The 21,970-nt window shown below is 41.3% G+C and overlaps 1 protein-coding gene across 3 annotated transcripts in view; it reads left to right on the forward strand.

Moving 5' to 3' along the window:
• The window catches only part of COL12A1 (collagen type XII alpha 1 chain), a 413,394-nt gene that overhangs the window by 115,918 nt on the left and 275,506 nt on the right, over positions 1-21,970 (forward strand). For 2 of the 3 annotated variants that reach the window (XM_033936132.1, XM_033936135.1), the window contains exons 12-13: positions 13,324-13,596; positions 18,086-18,358. The exons of the other annotated variant lie outside the window; for it this stretch is intronic. In XM_033936132.1, the coding sequence (XP_033792023.1) occupies positions 13,324-13,596; positions 18,086-18,358 (546 nt within the window). The remainder of the gene's footprint in view (positions 1-13,323; positions 13,597-18,085; positions 18,359-21,970) is intronic. 3 annotated transcript variants of the gene reach the window in all.

The raw sequence follows: 21,970 nt of genomic DNA on the forward strand, positions 1-21,970 counted from the left end.
AGCGCAAGGTGCCGATTTTCTTTTGGGCGTCAATTTTTGTAGGCGACATATAGTGAATTTACTCCGTAGTATGCGATCTTTGAGCAAATGGTGTTTAAATTTAGGTTAGCAAGAGAAAAATAGGCAGAAAGAAACCTGCACAAAATAATGCAATAAAACAAAAAGAGCAGAACAAGAGGCTCGAAAAATAGTCTTTAAATTAGAAATAAAAGCCAGATGGTCCCAGGTGGATATTTTCAGACTTCAGAATGATTGTGGCGCCTTTGCTCCTGTGTCAGGGGCATCAATCACTAGTTAAAACTTAAGTCTTACATACATGTAGATGACAACATATATACGAGGGTCATTTCATAAATAATGCACAATATTTTTTTTTTTTTTCATTTACATGTTTTATTTATTTTTTTCCAGTATTTCTTTCCAGTCCTTCAATATAGTCTCCCTGCTTTGCAATGACCGAGTCCCAGTGTCCAGGAAACTTCGTTATTCCATCCAAGACACCGTTTTTGATCAGTTGCCGAATGGCTCGGGTAACGGCGGAAGAAAGCTCTTCCGGAAATGCAAAACAATGTCCACGCATAGGTTGTTTCAACTTTGGAAGAAGGTCGAAGTCTGGTGGACTCATGTCTGGACTGTAGGGAGCAGGAGGTAACACCTCCCAGCCGTATTCGCGTAGTTTTTCAATGACAACATTCCCTATGTGTGGGCGAGCGTTGTCGTGAAGAATGAGTGACCCAGCCAAGAGCAACTGAGGTCGGGTTTTGTGCATTTTTTTATGCATTTTTTTTGCAAAAAATTACGATAATACACTGCTGTGACACTTCTTCCACATGGAATTTTCTCTGTGATGATGATGCCTTCATGATCATAAGCAAAAATCATCATTTGTTTGACTTTTGATTGAGCTTGTCAATTTTTTTGGTCATGGGGAAGATGGAGCTCTCCACTCATTGAACTGTGATTTCAGCTCTGATTCAAAGTCTCTAACCCATGTTTCATCAATAGTAACAATGCGATTCAAGAATGCCTGACTTTCAATGTCAAATCTCTGTTTCAGCATGGTTGCATTGTCCAGGCATCTCTGCTGCTGTTCAGCAGTCAAAAAGTGGGGGACCCATCAAGCAGAAATTTTTTTTTCTTTTTAAAATCATTTGTCAGAATTTGGTATACTGATGTCGGTGGAATCCCTGTGTTTCAGAAAGTTCTTCGCATGTCACACGACGATCTTGTTCAAGGGCATCACCCACGAGTTTCACACATCGTTCATCAGTTGTTGATTTCGGCCTTCCTGGTCTTGCATCATCATCTATGCTCACACAACCACTCTGAAAACGAGAAACTGTACTACGGTCCACTGTTAACTCACCACAAACTTCACGTAACGCACTGGATTTCTATCAGGTTTTTTTTTGCCATGTAGAGTTTCAATCTCAATGTATGACCTCAGATCGTGAACAGACCACAGTACCCGAGACACCTGCAGCCTCCATTTCCCACACTTGTCACAGCCACTACAGAGCTCAAAAAGCACATGTCCTGCTGCTTCAAGCACTGAAGTGAAAGTGGAACAAGGTTTACTGCAGTTGCATCATCCACTCCCCAATGTTGCCAACCTGTGCATTGTTTATGAAATGACCCTCATACATCCACCTAAAAACAAATAACCTAATTAAAAATGCCATAATGAAATCTTATAACTAAACCATGATTTAAGCCAAAGTAAGATCAATTAATTAATAACAAAACAACAGGCCAAAAAAAAAAGTAAAAGTTGGTAATATTACCTCTCAAATTGCACCACACTTTTTGAAAACAACAGAACCTTTCCCAGTGCTGAAGGACAACCCACTACCCCCCCCCCCCCTTTTGCTAAGCTGCGGTAGAGATTTCTACTGGGGTCTGGAGAGCTAAATGCTCCGACACTGCTCCGATACTCATAGAATTCCTATGAACATTGGAGCAGTATTGGAGCATTTAGCACTCCGGGATCCTGGTGGGTTTCGGAGGGAGGTGTGTGTGTCAGGGAGGGGGGTGCCAGCAGGAGGGAGTGGGCATCCCTCTTGCCTGGGATTGTTGCAGTGATTGCGGCAGGAGGGATGGGCATCCCTCCTTCCAGAAAATTGTGGTGGGATTCTGGGGTTCTCTGCTGCGGCCGCTCAGCTGATTGTGGCAGGGAGATTTCCTTACTGCGATCAGTTTGACAGTCATGTCTATTTGAAATACATTTCAGGCACCTATCATGGCCCTAGGGAGATCCCTAGGGCTGCTTAAGCTCGCCTAAGGCCAATTCCAGGTGAAACCATACCCACGCCCATCCTTGGGTGATCTTAAGCAACCCTAGGCACTTCCCTGCACCCGCAAAATACGCCTATAGTGTAGACAGTCTGTTTCAAGTTCTTTTTTTAAGAAAACATGAGTCCTGATTGGCTGGTTAGACAGGGGTAGGATGCCTACCGCTGCCTACAATTGGGATGCCATTTATAGAATTTGCCCCATAGTGATTTGCCCAGGGTCACAAGAAGAACCATGAGTTTGAACCCACAACCCGAGGGTGCTGAGGCTATTGCTTTAACCACTATGCCACACTCTTTCCTGTAGCTTATTACAGCCAAAATAGCATACCAGAATTTAAGAATCTGAGTGAATGCTGTATAAGATGAAAAATCCACTGCGAATCACTAAAAAAATGTGAATTCAAAAATTTAAATATTTAAAAAGGAATTTTAGGATAAAGATCTGCACAAAAAACATCTGTGCAAGACAGTTTAACAGAGCAGTGCAGGTCAGTTCATTAAAACCAATTAAGCTTATAAAAGGCTACGCAAACTCAAAATTAAAAGATTGCATATGTATAGCTAAAAAAATACCAAACATGACTCTAAATCTTAAAAACTGCATATTTACGGTAAACATTTTAAATTGCACAGGAAACATCAGAATTAAAAGTGAAACTAAAACAGCTCAGATTATCTTTGCATAAAAAAAAACCTGTATCTTACCTTAAAACCAGCGATTTTGACCTAAAACAGAGTCTCATAGCAAATACTATCTAGCATTGGATTCAATTTGTTAAAAAAGGTCTTTCCTGCCCAAACCATCGATGATGTTATTGCTTTTCATCAACAAAGAATATGACACAAAAATTAAAATTAAAATTAAAAAATAAAATGATAAAAAATAATAAAATAAATAAAAAATAATAATTAAAACCTAGATGCGTGTATACATATTTTCAAATATTCAGTCTTTCAAGCATTTGAAGGGTACTGCTAAGTATAAAATCCGTATAAAATAATTTGTATTAAAAACAGCCATATACATACATGGTACTAGGTCTATTGGACTACTGCAACATACTCTATCTGCCTTGCCCTGCAACAATGATAAAACAACTACAGACAATCCAAAACACTGCACTCAGATTAATCTACTCGCTAAGAAAATTTGACCACGTCACCACGGCCTACCTAGACTCACACTGGTTACCAATACAAGCACGAATTCAATTCAAACTATACTGTCTACTATTCAAAGCAATAAATGGCACAGCCCCCAATTACCTAAACAACCGCCTGTACCAAAACGCCACCACTAGGCAAAGAAAAACTAAGACCCCTTTTACATACCCCCCACTCAAAGGCACCCAGCGCAAGAAGATATTTGACAGTCTGCTGGCGATGCATGCAGCGAAACTGGACCACACCATCTCCAACCTGCTGATAACAACAAACGACTACAAATATTTTCGCAAAGAAATCAAAACCCACCTATTCAAAAAATTTATACAGATGGCTTAACCCCAACCGGACCCCCCTCAACGCAACTCCCCCCTCCTCCCCCCTTCACCAGTTCCCTTCTCTTTAGCCTCAAGCATGTCAACTGCTTCCCTAACGGTATATATACTGGACCTGCACTATTTCCTATTTGTACAGCATCTTGTAGCTCTTGAAATATACAGCTCCATTATTCTTGTAACTTCTCCTGGAAATGACCAGAATTCTCTCTGTAATTATCCTGGAAATGTCTAGTTGTCTCTTTTGTAATCCGTCCAGAACTGCAAGGTTGAGGTGGAATAGAAATCAGTAATGTAATGTAATGTAATATCATTGCATCCCCCAGCCAAAAAAAGCCAAAGAATAAAAATTAATAACATTAAAACGTAATGGAAAACTAAATATTGTCACAAACAAAATCATTTATAAAAGAATGGGACATTTTACAGAAAAAGGGATACTGGTGAGTCCTGTGCTGAGTTTAATCCCAAAGGTTGTACAATATTCAACAAGAAAATAAATCTCTGTTCTCTTAGCAAAAAATGATTCAAATCTCCATACAGATTTTAAGACATTCAGAGATGTGATTCTTCTGTTTGCAATGATCAAGAGGCGCTTCTAAATATTCTCTTTTAAAATAGCTCTTGTGTTCAGATAATCTTTGTTTCAAACTTTGTATGGTCTTTTCTATGTATAATAATGGACCGATAGTCATGTAAACTACATGCCAATTTTACTTTAGTGCCATTGGATGGAGTTGTGAGTGTATCAGTTACAATCATTTGTTTGCAAAATAGACATTTTCCACATTTAAAATATCCAGATTCTTCTCAAAGATATAGTCTCAAAGATCGGAAGAGCTGATGGAATGAGTTTGTTTTTCAAATTACTTCCTCTTGTGTGAGCTACAATCGGAGATTTGTCTTTAAAGCATTCTAAACTTTGTTTTCTCAGAATTTTTTTGATGTCTGGATAGAGAGGAAAAGTGAAGTGTGCCAACGAAATGTTCCATTTTCTTATTCTGTTGGGTAGTCAGAAGTGATGATTGATTTGTGTTCTTGGCTCTTTTGTAGGCTTGTGAGATATAATAAAATGGATAACCTTTTTCTCTAAATTTCTGGCTCATTACACTAGCTTAAGCATCATATTTTCCAAAGATGTATATAGTTTTCTTAACTGTAAAAACTGGCACACTTGAAGATTGCCTTTAAGTCTCCAAGCATGAAAACTTTGATAATGTGGGCTTACGATAAACTGTAGTTTCGAAATTGTCTTGTCTCTCCATAATCAATATATCCAAATAGGAAATTTGAGATTCATTGCAAATCATCTGAAATTTTAGATTCTGGTCACATGAGTTCAACCAATGAACAAAATAACATAGTTGTTGGCGGTTGTTGTTATAATGAGAGAACATCATCAATATATCTTTTCCACAGAAAAATGTGATCTTTATACTGTATTCGCTCTGGAAAACAAACTTCTCTTCGAATTGCTCTACATATAGAGTCACCAAATCTGGAACCATGGTGGCACCCATAGCAGTACCCTTTATCTGCTAGAAAAATTGATCATTAAAACATGAAAAAAAAATTTTGTCTAAGCTAATTCAGCCAATTCCAAATTCCACGATGAACTCGGGATCCTGAAAGTTTTCCTTTGTACATGGAAGGATCAAATAGCAGAAAGGACTTCAACTTGTGAAATATTCATATATACTGATTCAATATCTAGTGTTACAAGGAGTATGGATGATAAGTCCATCTGAATATCTTTCAGTATGTTAATGACAGGAGCGGAACCTCTCACATAGGGTTTCATTTTTGGGATTAAAGGTTGTAAAAAAATATCTGTAAACTGTGATAGGGGGTTCCAAAACAAATCCTATGGCTGACTCTATTGGACTTCCTGGAAAGCTAGTTAGAGATTTGTATATCTTTGGAAGGATGTATATTGTAGATGTAACTGGATATTCAGTGTATAAAAAATCCCCTTCTTTTGCTTTCAAAAACACAGCTTCCATTCCTATATTAATCAATGACTTGATTTGTTTTTGAAGATCTCTGGTAGGGTCTGACGTCAGGAGAAGATAAAAATTCCCATCATTCAATTGTCTATTAATTTCTACTATATAGTCTTCTCGATTTAAAATCACAATAGTTCCTCCTTTGTCAGCAGGTTTTATGATGATCTCTTAATTTTGTTATAAGGATATAAGCGCTTGATTTTCTCTCTTTGTCATATTATAAAAAACTTTGTTTCTTTTGTTCAAGATTCTCAATGTCTTTCATAACCAGTCTCTGAAACATCTGGATGGAAGGATCCGGTGGGCCGGGAGGCATCCATTTTGAGGTCCGTCTTACAATAGATCCATCATATGATTCAGCAGGATTTTTTGAAAAGAAATGTGCAATCTGTAGTTTCCTGATAATTTTAAATACCGTATATACTCGAATATAAATCGATCCGAATATAAACTGAGGTGACCTCTTTGCCCCAAAAAAGGAGGAAAAAAAGGTTGACTTGAATATAAATCGAGATTAGAAATTTAAGTGATCCTGGTGAGCCAGACTACAAAGACTAGACATTTTGCCATAAGTTTTAACACAATTTCTTAAAACTTTAAATATTTTTATTAGTGGAAAACCACACAACATTTACAATAACAGCAGTTCCAAACCTCCATCTCAGGTGTGGCGCAATCCTCTGACAGGTGACTGCTGGGAGAAAAACTGGTAGAAGGAGAACCGGCATCTCCCAGGTCCTAATCTGAGATACCCGAGATGTTTTTCAAAAGTGGAGGGAAGTAGAAAAATGAGTATAGGTAGGTATTAGGTGCCTACTTTTCACCAGTGGAATCTAAAGATGTAAGAGGTGTTAGACTGGGCTACCCAATTAGGTACTCAGAGAGGGGAGCTGGGTCCTCTTCCCCAGAGGCCAAGGGAAGAAAAAGGGAAGAGCGAGGAGTGAGACATTTCCCCTGAAGGAGAGTGAGGCATCAAAGCCAAAAACCTTAGCTTAATACCACAGTGCACAAGGAGCCAAAAGAAATAGGATCATAAAGGAGGATCCCTAAGTTGAGAAGGAGAGTGAAGCTGCTCCGATTATAAATTGTTCCACAGTCCAAGGGTGGATCAGAAGGGTGGAAGAGGTATTTTATTATTACAGTATATAAGTTGGTTGAAAGCTGTTGATTAGAGGTTTCAAGGTGGCAGCTGTATGATATGATTCTTAAGATACTTACCTTTACTTTCCTTCTTTTTGACTTTTCCTGAAAGTGGTAATGAGGAAAAAGGCGGTCAGAGGACAAAGCTGCGTTTAACCCCCAATGATCACCAGTGTTGTAGTCATGCTGCTGCATCCCCTATGAGCACCAGCACCACTATCCTCCCAATCCCAAGATGACCCGTGCCATTGCCCTCCATGCGTAACCCCCCACCACCCCAGATCACAGTTACCCATTTGGTGTTGAAGAAAAGATGCCACTGTCAATGCTGTATGCTGATCCAGTACAGGGCCTTGAGCATTTGCGCTTGCTCAAGGCTTGCCGGCTCCCGCCTTCTTTGAGAATCTTGGAGGGGGCAGGAGCTGGTAGGCCTTGAGCATGTGCAGATGCTCAAAGCCATGAACTGGATCAACATACAGCACTGGCAGCAGCAGCTTTTCTTCAACACTGATTGGGTATGCCTGATGCCTGAGGGACAGGGGGTACACATGGAGGGCAATAGCATAGGTCATCTTGGTGTTGGGAGGATAGTGTGTTCATTGATGGGGGTGGGAGGTGTGTGACTTTAGTGCTGGTGGTCATCAGGGCTTAAAGGGAGGAGAGCAGCCCCAGTGATCAGGTGGTGGCTCAAATATAAACAGAGATCCTAATTTGTGGGCCACTTATTTGGCCCCAAAATCTCGGTTTACATTCAAGTAACTACAATAAGTCTATTTAAGTGTGGAAAGCTTTATATTTGTAAGTCGGAATAAAAGATAACCCTTTCTCCAAAACTTGGTTCTGATCTGAAGTTAATTGTACTGGAGATATGGAAAATAGATGGTAGATAAAGGCCAAATGGCCTATCCAGTCTGCCCATCCACAGCATCCCATCCATTATCCCCTCCTCTCCCTAAGAAGCCCCATGTGTTTGTCCCACTCTTGAATTCAGACACTTCTATTGGGAGATTATTCCATGTATCTACTACTCTTTTGGTAAAAAGTATTTCCTTAGATTACTCCTGAGCCTATCATCTTTTAACTTCATTCTATGCCCTCTCACTCTAGAGTTTCCTTTCAATTGAAAGAGACTCGCCTCATGTGAGTTTGTGCAACATAGGTATTTAAACATCTCTATCATATCTCCCCTCTCCTGCCTTTTCTTCAAAGTATACATATTCAGATCTTTCGGTATGTCCCCGTAGGCCTTATGACGTAGGCCATCAACCATTTTAGTTGCATTCCTCTGGACCAACTTCATCCTGTTTATTTCTTTTTGAAAGTGTGGTCTTTAGAACTGTACACAATATTCTAAATGACATCTCACCAGATTCTTATACCTCTTTTTACCTACTGGCCATTTCTTTCCCTATGCACCCAAGATCCTTCTAACTTTCACTGTCACCTTTTCAACCTGTTTGGCCACCTTAAGATCATCACATACTATCACACCTAAGTCCCGCTCCTCTTTCATGCACAAAAGTTCTTCACCCTCCTAAACTGTACCATTTCTGCAGTTCAAATGCATGACCTTCCATTTCTTAACATTAAATCTTAGCTGTCAAATTTCAGAGCATTCCTCAAGCTTCACTAGGTCCTTCCTCATGCTATCCATACCATCAGGGGTATCTACTTTATTGCAGATTTTGGTATCATCTGCAAAGAGGTAAATCTTACCAGTCAGCCTTCAGCAATATCGCTCACAAAAATGTTAAAAGCAGCAGGCCCAAGAACCGAAACTTGAGGCACACCACTGGCAACATCTCTTTCCTCAAAGTGATCTCCATTGAGTGATCTCCTTTAAAAAACCATATATACTCGAATATAAACTGATCCGAATATAGCGAGGGCACTCAGTTTATTTAGTAGACACCTGTGTGGAGCACTGTCAAAGGCTTTGTCAAAATCTAATTACAACGCATCTAGTGCTGTCCTATTCAATTCGCTGGTTATCTAGTCAAAGAAATTGATCAGATTTGTCTGACAAGGCCTGCCTCTAATGGATCCATGTTGCTTCAGGTCCAGTAATTCACTGGATTCCAGAAATATCACTATTCTTTGTTTTAAAAGCATTTCTATTAATTTATTTACCACAGAAGTCAGACTTACCAGCCTGTAATTCCCTACTTCTTCCTTACTTCTGTTTTGTGGAGAGGGACCACATCCACTCTTCTCCAATTTTTCAGTTCCACTTCTAACTCTAGAGAAGTATTGAAAAGGTCAGCCAGTGGAGCCACCAGAAGTTCCCTAAGGTCTCTCAGTACACTCGGATGTACACCATCTGGCCCGATCGCTTTATATGCCTTTAGTTTACATAGTAACATAGTAGATGATGGCAGATAAAGACCTGAATGGTCCATTCAGTCTGCCCAACCTGATTCAATTTAAATAATAAAAAAAAAATTAAATTGAATTGAATCAGGTTGGGCAGAGCTTCTCTCAAACACAATCCTGAAAATTGATCAGAGTCTACTATACCTCCATCCTTATTTTCTTTTGTTTTCAACTGAATGTTAAATCTATTGTAGGATCTGCTAGATATTATCCCCCTTCCTCTCCCTCCCTCTCCTCGGTACTCCTCAGCTCCTCCCTTATCTTATTCCATATGGTGTTGGTTCTATGTATTTCCATGTTTTATTATTTAAATAATGATTTGAAATAGATGGAGTAGGAGTGGGGAGGGGCATATGAGTTGGTGACAATGAGGTCTCTTATTGCAGGTTTCTAGGTCTCGTTGCATTTTGTCAGGTAAAACCAACGTTTCAGCCACCGTGCTGTGGCTTTCTTCAGGGTTTGCTGTTAGGTCTGCAGTTTGTCTTTATATAATAGGTCCTCAAACCCAATTGGTTGGGGCTTGAGTTGAAGGAGGCAGGAAAGTTCGTTAGTCATCAATTTGAATTTTGGTGGAAAAGTCAGTTGGTCACAAATTTGAATTTTAGTGGGAAAATCAGTTGGCCTCTTTTTCCCATAGAAAGGAAAAGTTTCTGGTGATTTTAAAGATGTTCTCCCTGTGAAGCTAGGCTATTTGTTCTCTCAGGGTTTCTACATCTGGCATCATGCTTGTTGCAGGTTTTTGGGTCTCGTTGCATCTTGTCAGGTAGAACTGACATTTTAGCCATCATGCTGTGGCTTTCTTCAGGGTATGCTGTGAGGTCTGCAGTTTGTTTTTATACTCATATAATAGGTCCTCAAACCTCATTGGTTGGTGCTTGAGGTTGGTCACGTTTTCTTTTTCGGTTCTTCTTCCAAAGATCTCTGATCTATTTCTTGTATTTTTGGAGGGATTGTGTGTTTAGGCTTTTGTGGTCTACTTTTTATCCATGGATATACTAATCCCCTTTTATAGTTGCCTCGTCATGTTTAATCTTATCAAACTTTACTTTCTTAACTTAAAAAAAAAATCTTCAAAGTCATATTAGCTTCTATAAATTTGCCTAGTCTATATGTGATTCCCGTAGCCCATTGTCCTGTTCTCTCTCTCTTACTTTCTTCTTTTGATATCTCAATCAATAAAATCAAGTCACGAGAGCATTTGTTCAATATTGCATTCTTGCCTCTAATAAAAAATTTCTTATCCAAAAACATCTGAGGTTCTATTAAAATCTGTAGACCACTAGGAATCCTTTTGACTCTACAATATTCAGTTAGAGTGACATAATGGAGATCCATGCGTATAGCTTTTTGTGTAACTGAGACAACTCAGTCTATTTGCTGAGATCAGCATCTTCACCTACGTTAAAAAAAAAAGTGGTTCTTGTAGTAATGTATCCAAATGATCATCTTTGTAACGCCAAACATTGTTCCATTCTTTATAAGCTATTTCCAAGCATTACTAATAGTCAATAGCAAGAGAAAAAAAGCTGGAAAAAATAAAACCCCTGCACAAAATAATGCAATAAAGGAAAAAGCCGAAAAATAGACTTAAAAATTAGTACGTTCTTGGCTCTTTTGTAGGCTTATGAGATACAATGAGATGGATAATCTTGTTTAATTAATTGATCTGACTTTAGTTTTAAGTCATTGTTTTAATTATAGGATTTAATTATGTCCCCCTTTTATGAAGCCATGTTAGTCTTTTTTATCGCTGGCTGCAGAGTTATTAGTCCGACTCTCATAAAATTCCTATGAGCATCGAAGCTAATACCGCCACGGCCAGCGATAAAAAAGCCTAACGTGGCTTCGTAAAAGGGGGTATGTTTTTTAGGTGGATGTATATAAGGCTCAAGTTTGAACTAGTGATTGAACTAGCCCTGATGCAAGTTTGAACTGGCCCTGATGCAGGCGCTAAGGCACTGAAACATGGGCATAATTTTAAAATCATTCTGAAATCTGAATATACCCATCGGAAACCATCGTTTTTTGTTACTTATAACCCCCCTTTTTACTAAGCTGCGGTAGAGGTTTTTCCTGCAGCCCAGAGCACTAAATGGGCCGACACTGCTCCGACGTTCATAGGAATTCTATGAGTGTCGGAGCATTTAGCACTCTGGGCCGTGGTAGAAACCTCTACTGCAACTTAGTAAAAGGGATGAGTGGGGGGTGAGTGGAAAGACTATTTTTTAGCCTATTTTTCTGCTCTTTTTGTTTTATTGCTTAAATTTAGGAGTCAGAAAAAAAAAATCAGTGTGGACCACTATTCTATAAAGGCTGATCCAAGTTGAGAACTCATTATAGAATACCTCTTTATAGAATAACTTCATAGAATAGCTGAAACCTGGTATAAATGCTGCTGCCCAACCCATATAAATATATAACCAAAGAGCTGGATTGTAATACCAAGGCTATCAATATTACCACTTGTATTTAGCTTGAGAAGGACGCCTCATGGCATTTGGGCGTGGGAATGGTGCGATTCTATAGCTCCCTGAACAATTTGTGGGAATGTTCATTCCCTGCTGCCTAGCCGCGCCCCTTTTGAGTTACACACTAGGGGATTTAGACACACCAGGTTATAGAATAAGGTATGGGCAGAAGCGCATGCAAGTTTTAAATAATGCCAAATTAAAAACTGCAATAACTGATTGTTAACATCAAGGTATAATAATTTTCTTTTCAAGTACAGCTTTACAATTTCATAACAAGTAAAAACTCTTGTCAACTGAAAAATCAGGGACAGATTTATAATACAAAAATTTTAAAAAAGAACAAAAATCACATTTAAACAAGAAAAGTCAGATAGACTACTTAAATCTCCCTGCTTTACAAACAGGCCCCAGAAAACTTGGAGGAAAGTATACAAGAAGCAAAAAAGAACATTTTGGCCCTCTTTTACAAAGACGCACTAAGCGTTTTAGCTCATGCCAAATTTACGCGTGCGCTAACTGCTAACACATCCATAGGATAACATGCACGCATTAGCGTTTAGTGCGTGTTTAGCGTGTGCTAAAAAGCATAGCACACCTTTGTAAAAGAGGGGGTTTATTCCAATTCAAGAAAAGCACACTGATCCAGACCCATTACTATAACTAGAATTTACAATTTGCTCCGGAAACTTATTATCAAGAAGACTGCAATTGCCTTGGGTCATAGAAAATATGTCTCACATTACTAAACTTTGCCAAACATTTAGCTGGAAAAGGTATTGCAATTAATTGGCTCGTAAGCGAATGACTTACTCATGGATGTAAAGTTGATGCCTACATCTTGGCCAACCAAAGGAACACAAAAAGTAGAGTCTCAATAATACTTCAACCGGGGAAGTCAAAAGTACTAGAAGTCATTGACAATGAGTGGAAGAAAGTCTTTATTGATGCAAATCAAGCTGATGCGACATGGTCTGTGTTTCAGCTCCACGGAGTCTTCTTCAGTGGTCATGTTGCCAACAAAATTGCAAGCCTTTAGCCTTCTAGCAAAGCAGTCCTACAACAGATGCATTACCCGAGTGCAGAATGTCAGCGCTACAGTTTTCTAAATGAATCCAATGAATCATGCCCAAGTCCTAAGCAGGCAACAGTGGGATCGCATCTACCACCCTTTCTGTAAATAAGTATTTCCTTAGATAATTCCTGAGCTTGTAACCTTTTAACTTCATCTTATGTCCTCTCACTCCAGAGTTTTCCTTTTTTTTAAAAAGTCTCAACCTCTGTATGTTAATGTCACAGAGATATTTAAAAGTCTCATGATTAAAAAGTACGCACCATAACCTAATATTGTGAATGCACTAAGTGAACTGGTTCAGGGTGTTATTTGCTAACAGTTTCTGTTGCTGGAACTATTATATTCCATGTGGCCAATAGCACATGCTAATTCTGGTAGTGTATTGTAGCCATTAGTAAATGATGCTAATAACGTTGCTTACCAGAAATGCCTACTGTATCTCTAAGAGGTGGTTATTTTTTTTTGCAGTAAGAGGTGCACCTCGGAATTTAAAGGTGTCCGATGAAACTACCGATAGTTTTAAGGTCGGCTGGACTCTGGCTCCGGGGAACGTATTACGATACCGGATTGCTTACAGGCCAGTGGCTGGAGGAGAGCGTAAAGAAGTGACTGTCCCCGGGAAGCAGAAAGCAGTCACTTTGCAGAACCTATCCCCTGATACAAAATATGAAGTGTCTGTTGTTGCAGAATATCGGTCAGGACCAGGGACAGCTCTGACTGGCAATGGAGCGACAGATGAAGGTAACGTCAGTGAGCGTACCCTGCTACACCACCACCTTTCTCGTCTTTGTTAATTCTTTGATGTGGTCAATTTCCTTGATGGTCTTATTCCCAGGTTTCTTGTTATTGCTGCCATAGCCCTCGATTTATTTTGAGGACAGGGACTTAGTAGAGGTACTTGTCAAAAACTTATAATCGCCTTAGGGTTTAAAATGAAAAGAGGGCTCTTAAATTTTGTTTCTTACATATGCTAAATGTATTTGTTTCTACTGCTGATGCATCAATATGTATTATTCTTGTAGTACTGTCTACACAGTGCTATAAAACACTCATCTACAGGGCTGGCTCAAGAGATTATGATGCCCCGGCCCATGTCTCGCCTCCAGCCAGTTCCTTCCTCCCTCCTCTGATGCTGCTGCCCACTTCCGTCAGAAAGTGGTATCACATGCCAGCTGCATCAGAGGAGGGAATTGTTGCACTTCCCACCTCTGACGCTGATGCTGGCCCTCCTCCCTCGTGGCAGCTGGCCAACGAAGCTGCACCCTACCAAGACCTTGCAGCAGTGCCAGAAAAGGGAGGAGGAGGGAAGTGTTCAAGCCGCATGGCAGTTTAATTTATGGGCTGGTGACTTCACAGCCCTGGTCATGAGGTGCCCTTTAGTGCCCTGGGCCAGAGCCTCACCTGGTCCATAGTTTAAACTGACCCCGCCCTTCTAGCAGGAAAAGTGTTGTTCCCATAAAACTTACAAGTGACCATTATACTAAGATATTCTAATGCATGCTAATGGTCATTTGAATGCCATGTATTTATTTTAACATTTTCTATCCCGCTTATATGCTAAGCGGGTTACAATTGTCACATACATAAAATAGTAACAAACTCTGCAAATTCATTAGTACAAATCACAAAACAATTTACATTGACCTACCAGCAGCCCCTTATATTCAGTCTTCATGGGAAAATGATGATGTGTGCTGACATTTACCCCTTCTTTACTAAGGTGCGCTAAACGCTAACATGTCCGTAGACTAACATGCACACGTTAGCGTTTAGCGTGCACTAATCGGTTAGCGCAGCTTAGTAAAAGAAGGCCTTAAATCTCAAATGCTCTTATAAACAAACATGTTTTTAAAGATTTTTTTTTTTAAGGACTTAAAGTCTGCACGCAACGTTAACGAGCGTGTCAAAGAGTTCCATAGCTTTGACCAACCAGAGAGACAGCAGCCATTCATGTTTTTCTATGCTGGACGTCATAATTATTTTCCAAAGATAATGTCATAGCTGATTCTGATCATAAAGCCCGGTTTGATATATACTTTCTCTAAACCTGGGCTAAGTACCAAGGTGCTTCTCTATAGAGTACATGGTGTATGATGGTCAAAACTTTGTACTCAATTCGAGGTTCAGTAGGCAACCAGTGTAATTTTTTTTTTTTAATTGGCGTAATAGTAATAGTATGAGTTACAAATTATGGCTTACAATCTACCTGAGGTAATAGACAGTGGCATGACTTGTCCAAATTCATAAGGGGTGTCAGTGGAAGAGGCTCTAGACATTAGTTTACCCTTCCATTCCTTCTGAGATATCTCACAAGAATGCTAACATGCTGCAAAGCTAGGCAACGCCGATTATTGCCTATTAGAAAAATAATGCTTGCTAAAACGTGCAAAACTAAGTACAGATCAGTTAAAGTGAAACTGGCTGTTATCTAGAGTAGGGTTATTGCTTGTGATGTCTATTACATTAGAACATAAGAACTTAAGAATAGCCTTGCTGGGTCAGGACCAATGGTCCATCAAGCCCAGTAGCCCGTTCTCATGGTGGCCAATCCAGGTCCCTAGTGCCTGGCCAAATCCCAAGGAGTATCAATATTCCATGCTACCGATCCAAGGCAAGCTGTGGCGTACCCCATGTCTTTCGCAATAACAGACTGTGGACTTTTCCTCCAGGAACTTGTCCAAACCTTTCTTAAAAACAGCTAAGCTATCCGCTCTTACCACAACCTCTGGCAACGCGTTCCAGAGCTTAACTATTCTCTGAGTGAAAAAAATATTTCCTCCTATTGGTACAAGTATTTCCCTGTAACTTCATTCAATGTCCCCTAGTCTTTGTAATTTTTGACCGAGTGAAAAATCGATCCACTTGTACCCGTTCTACTCCACTCAGGATTTTGTAGACTTCAATCATACCTCCCCTCAGCTGTCTCTTTACCAAGCTGAAGAGCTCTAACCTTTTGTAAGCCACATTGAACTGTAATAGGCTAATACCATGTTTCCCCAAAAATAAGACCTCCCCCGAAAATAAACCCTAGCATGATTTTAAGAGTAGGTAGTAATATAGGCCCTACTCTAAAAATAAGCCCTAGTTAGTTAGACCCCCTGAAGCCCCTCCTGAATGTCCCTGACTCTCCCCGACTCCATCCCTCCTGACAATAGTGCTGCCCAATTCACCGGCAGCAGCGCTTTCTCTTCCCCCCCCCCATGTGCAGCAGCTTTCCTCCCCTCTCACCCATCCCTTTGTACAGCATCTTTCCATCCCTCCCTCCCATCCTCCCTGTGCAGAAGAACCTCGCCAACCCTCCCACCGAAAGACCGACATACCGTACTCCCTTCAGTACCGGTGCAGCACTCTCAATAGGCTACTTTGTGCCTTCCCTCTGCTGCCTCACTAATGATGTCTTCAGTGACTCAGCAGCACAGGTTAACTGCATAAATAGGACCACTTAATTGCCCAATCTTTATGCAATAACTCATAGCTGGTTAAGTGCCATATTAAATTAATTATAAATCAATAAAAATCGTGAGAAACTTAGTCAAAGTGCATAAATGCCAGTTAGCATGCAGTAAGTGTCATGCTCTACCAGCAGTTGGCTTGCCAAGCCCACCCACCACCCATGCCCCACCAAGTTCCTGCCCCCTAACAGAAAATGCTCTTAATGGGCAAATTAGCATATGCTAACCATTGAAATGGCAGAAACCATTTATTGTGTTTGAGCAGTAGCAGCTTCCATTGAATTTATTCACTGAATACCCACATTTAAGAACATAAGAATTTCCACTGCTGAGTCAGACCAGTGGTCCATCGTGCCCAGAAGTCCATTCCTGTGGCGGCCTTTAGATAAAAGACCAGTGCCCTAACTGAGCCTAGCCTTACCTGCGTACGTTCTGGTTCAGTAGGAACTTGTCTAACTTTTTTTGAATCCCAGGAGGGTGTTTTCCCCTATGACAGACTCTGGAAGAGCGTTCCAGTTTTTTATCACTCTCTGGGTGAAGAAGAACTTCCTTACGTTTGTACGGAATCTATCCCCTTTTATCTTTAGAGAGTGCCCTCTCATTCTCTGTACCTTGGAGAGGGTGAACAACCTGTCTTTATCTACTAAGTCTATTCCCTTCATTATCTTGAATGTTTTGATCATGTCCCCTCTCAGTCTCCTCTTTTCAAGGGAGAAGAGGCCCAGTTTCTCTAATCTCTCACTGTACGGCAACTCCTCCAGTCCCTCAATCATTTTAGTTGCTCTTCTCTGGACCCTCTCGAGCAGTACCACAAATTTGGGCATGCAAGCTATAGAATAAGAGAGGACAATTGGAAGGGGCCCTTTTGTAAGTTAGGATGGTAGAAAAGTAGGTATTAGAATTTTGTGATTTAGATATGAGTTAAAGGTCGAAAGCATCTTTAAATAAAAAATGGTTCCAATATTGTTTCCTCGCCTAAATCATTGGGCATCGCGTTCCAGAGTGTGGGAGCTGTGACAGAAAATATTGTTGGAACGACAAAATGGAACGACAAGAAGGTGTTGGGCATTTAATCTAAGGGTTCTTGCCATCTTTAGGCACCAGCATACCATCGTATACTTTATTCTATAAAAACAATTTCACATGCAATTGCCATTGGCGTTTTACACCTATATTTTTAGTGGCTAATTTGTAGAATGTACTTTTTAGAATGTAATTTTTAGAGTGTCTTAACTTTGTAGCATGTACCCCTAACTGCTTTAATGTGGTTTAGTTGAAGGGCTGCTAAATTATGCTTGAATCAACAATTGGGAAACTCTTATTCGCTCTGCTTCTAAATATGTATCACATTAATTATTCTTGTTGGCGTTTCAGAGAAATGGTGCGGCAGCCGTGCTAGTCCACTGTTAAAGATAATATGAAGAAATAAAACAAAACAAAAAGAATCCAACTAACTAGAGCATGGTTAGATTAGCTTTCAAAGGTAATCCTTCTTCTTCAGATATGAGATAAGCAAATGAAGACAGCTATCAGTATATAAGAGTAAAACACCAAAGTATTCAAATAACAGTCTTACAGGAAGAAGGAGGGGAGGGTTGAAGATAGGGAGATAAGGAAGGGTGATATGAAGGTGTCAGAGCAGTAAAAATTATGTTTTGTAATGCGAGAAAAAGCCAATCTTTGTTAAGTCCTGTCTGGTGGGTTTCAAAATGTTTTATCATTTTGATCTCAAAGGTCTTGTTGGAGTTTCAAAATTCATGTTTTTAAATGTTTTACAGTCTTAGGAGAGCCTAGAAATTTGAGAGTTTTTGACCCAACTACCACTACTATGAAGATGGCATGGGATCGAGCTCCAGGCAAAGTGCAACGCTATCTAATAACTTACGTCCCAGAAGCTGGAGATGATTCCAAGGAGATTACATTAACAGGAAATGTCACCTCTGCGACATTGAAAGATTTGGATCCAGGCACTAAGTATTCTTTGTCTGTCAAACCTCTGTATGCTTCTGGAGCTGGAACTGCACTGACTGGAGAAGGTTCCACAACTGAAGGTAAGGAGTAGAAGAGCTGATGGCAATTCTATAAATTGACTCGTCCTTGTAGGTGTCACAATGGGACGGGCTTAGCCCCAGTTCTATAATGGCTTAAAGGCATCTCTCAGCTGTTATAGAATACTAGCACAAAGCCACATTGGTGTGTCAAAAGTTATACATGCCTACTTATAAGAGGTCAGTGGCTGGTGTAAGTGGCTGTGCCTACATGTGCCATGCAATGTGCGCAACTGATTGTAGTCTATAATTTGTGCACATCACTTGTTGCCATGCCCATGACATGCCAAATCAGAGTCAGATGCATATAAAAATTGTAATGGGTACCAGTTATCTTCAATTATTGGTTGCTAGCATTCAGTGGTTAACAACAAAACAACAAGTACAAACTGTTTTAACTGTTAACATCCTTCAAAGTAGTCTCAAACTCAACTGATGGTATTCACCGCCTTCTCCATTGATGGGAGGGACCTTAGGCACCTGGGCCAATCATACACTGGGAAGGGGAAGGCCTACCATTTTGAAGAGGCGGGCCTGCCGGCCAAAAGGATCTGTTCAACCGTCCTATTTCAAAAAGGTATGAGGGTGATGGGACTCAGTGGTGGTAGGAGGTAGTGGGCATCCCTCCTGCTAGGGATGTCGAGGGTGTCGGGGGATTGTTGGTGGGACATGGATCCTGGCGGCAAAAGGGAGTGGACATCCCTCCTGCTGTCCTTCAATTTGGTTTTTTTTTTTTAAATTGGTGGGGGGGAGGGAATGTCTGAGCTGTCAAACCAATCAGCGCTTATGCCAGCTCAGACCTTGTCAGAAAATTTTGCCCACAAATGTGGCACAAGGTTTAGGAATCAATTGGCCCCTCCTTTCCTGAGGTGTCCTGTCTGCTGGCTCTGCAACCAGCTAGCCCGCCAGCCCCCCTTCCCTCCTCCCAGTCCTGGTTCCAATCCCAGTCCTTACTGCCCTGGTGGTCCAGTAGTGCGGGGAGCCTATGCATGGAGCAAGAGCAACTGATCCCTCCCTTCCTCACAGTGACTCTCACCTCGGCAACTAGCCTAGCCCTCCCCTCCCCATCGCCCCCCCCCCCCCAGGCCTACCTTAGGTCCCTGGTGGTCCAGCAGTGAGCTGGGACAGGAGCAATTCTTCTGCACTCACCTCTGGGCCATACTGACTGACATCAGCTTCGTGTGCTGCCCAGATCCTGGCTGAGTTATGGTCATCTTCTCTTCTTGCTATTATTGTTCCTTTGAAACCGATATTTAGCCACCAGTGTCCAGGTAAAGTTAAGTGTGCATCATTATCCACTTATCTTTCAAATATTGAGCCTGAATCAACTTGGGCTGAATATAGAGAGTACCCAAAGTTGTCTGCTTAACTTTTGATCGACTATTTGGCTATGCCAAGTTACCAGGACAATTTTGATGTGCTAGGGATGAATCATCATTTTGGGTGAGTGTCTTCATACAGGTAGCTTAATAAATCAATTGATCAACCAATTATAGTGCTCCCCCATGAATTCACGGTCGGTGGTTCGCGGTTCCGGTCATTCACGGTATTTTCTGACCGCGAATGACCGGGCAGGAGAGGGCAGCCGGAGCGCCGCCGAGTGAAGGAAATCACTCGCTGTATGCTCCGACTGCCTCTTCTCTCTCCATCTGGCTGGATGTTAGGTGTACTTCTGTAACCACAGTGAGCGAGTAAGGATAGCAACGTGCTGTGCTCAGAATGAAAAGCTATCTCTTGCCAGTGCGTGGAATCTGCGAACACACCATCAAAACAGGAATACAGCAATGCTGGGAGCAATGGGGGAATGACTGGGCAGGGGAGACTGGAGAGGGAAGTTGGAGAGGCAGGAGAGGGCAGCCGGAGCGCCAGCGAGTGAAGGAAATCACTCGCTGTATGCTCCGACCGCCTCTTCTCTTCCTGTACTAAAGTCGGGCCTTACCAATCAGGAGCTGTGTGTCAAAGCAGCTCCTGATTGGTGAGGCCCGACTTTAGTACAGAAAGAGGCGGTAGGAGCATACAGCGAGTGATTTCCTTCACTCGCCGGCGCTCCGGCTGCCCTCTCCTGCCTCTCCAGCTGCCCTCTCCTGTCTCCTCTGCCTAAAAACCGCATTCGCGGTTTTTTGAAATTCGCGGGGGTTCCTGGAACGGAACCCCCTTGAATTTCGGGAGAGTACTGTAATTCAACAAATTTATCCAGTGACAGTGGAGGAATTTCAACAATTGGGGCTTGTTTGGCTAAACTGAAAAGTCAGTTGGACAAGCCCTTAAATGCTCAAATAATATGGGCACTTGGGTTTTTGGGGAAGTAGGCTTTTGTTGGTGGTAGACTAACCCCCTCTTCTATTAAACAGCGCTAGGAGATTTTAGTGCAGAGAGCCACGCTGAATGGCCCGTGCTGCTCCCAACGCTCATAGGAACTCTATGAGCATCAGGAGCAGCGCGGGCCATTCAGCGCAGTTCACCGTGCTAAAAACTGCTAGCGCAGTTTAATAGAAGCGGGGGTATGTGTGTGTTTATTGACTTTTCACATATACACACATATCTACATAATTCTACCCAAGATAAGACAAGATATCTGTGTACTTTTTTTTTAAAACTGGTGTAACTTGAGTGAATGTTCAAAGAGGAATCTCCTACAAGTTACCCGTTATCTAATCACTATGCACTAGAATGAAACGTGACTGTATGTGATTTCAAATGAATTTGGGAGCCATCCTTTAAACTGCCTTTCTCTTACCAATTGTTCTTTTGTCAGTGTAACCTCCAAAACTGGACAAAGTGCTCAATCATTAAGACCTTGAGTCATAGAAATTCTTTGTGACCACGGGATGGTGAGTCATGGAAAACACCTGAGCAGAAACTGTTATACATTTAGACATTCTACAGATATTTGGCAGAAACAAATAGTCTTCTCAGCTTGACAAAAAAGATGGTTGCAGCCTGTTGGAGGAGAAACCGTGGAAGAAGCTGTTTTAACTACCCTCCCTCTGCACATATCATACCCATAAACACCCTTCTACCCAAATATATTTGTAACTTTTATTCACTTAGGGCTAGATTCACAAAGCAAACTGATCGTGTACCGATCGTTTTGCGACCCCTTAGCGACCAAATTCCCCTCCGGCCCGATTCACTTACCTCTCTGCCGACCATCCTCTGATCCGCGCATGCAAATGAGGTGAGGGACATTCAAAAGTAGGGAAGGCAGCGATTCACAACACAAAATTCTTGATCTGGCTGGGCTGGCCGATCAACTCCTAAAGCGACTTCTCTACCGACTCTCCTGCTCCATTGCCGCCTCTTCCCTGCTCTCTGCTGCCCCGATCTCGCTGCCTGTTTCAGGGACTGCGGAAGCCCCGGGGCAGAGGGGAGAGCAATACGAGCCCGCGGGTTTAAAGTGGGGCTGCACGCCAAAGTGCAGCCCCGCTGTAAACCCGCGGGCTCGCACTGCACGGAAGGCGGCAGAGAGCCGTGAACACAGAACAGAAATATTTGTTAAGCAATTCAGCCTTTTCTTTATCAGCTTCTACATATTTCTCCCTTTCACCTTTGAGTCTCACAATGCCACTTTTGTACTTCTTCCTATCACTAATATATCTAAAATATATCTTGTCT

Source organism: Geotrypetes seraphini, chromosome 3 (assembly GCF_902459505.1).
Source record: "Geotrypetes seraphini chromosome 3, aGeoSer1.1, whole genome shotgun sequence".
Classification (NCBI taxonomy): Eukaryota; Metazoa; Chordata; class Amphibia; order Gymnophiona; family Dermophiidae; genus Geotrypetes; species Geotrypetes seraphini.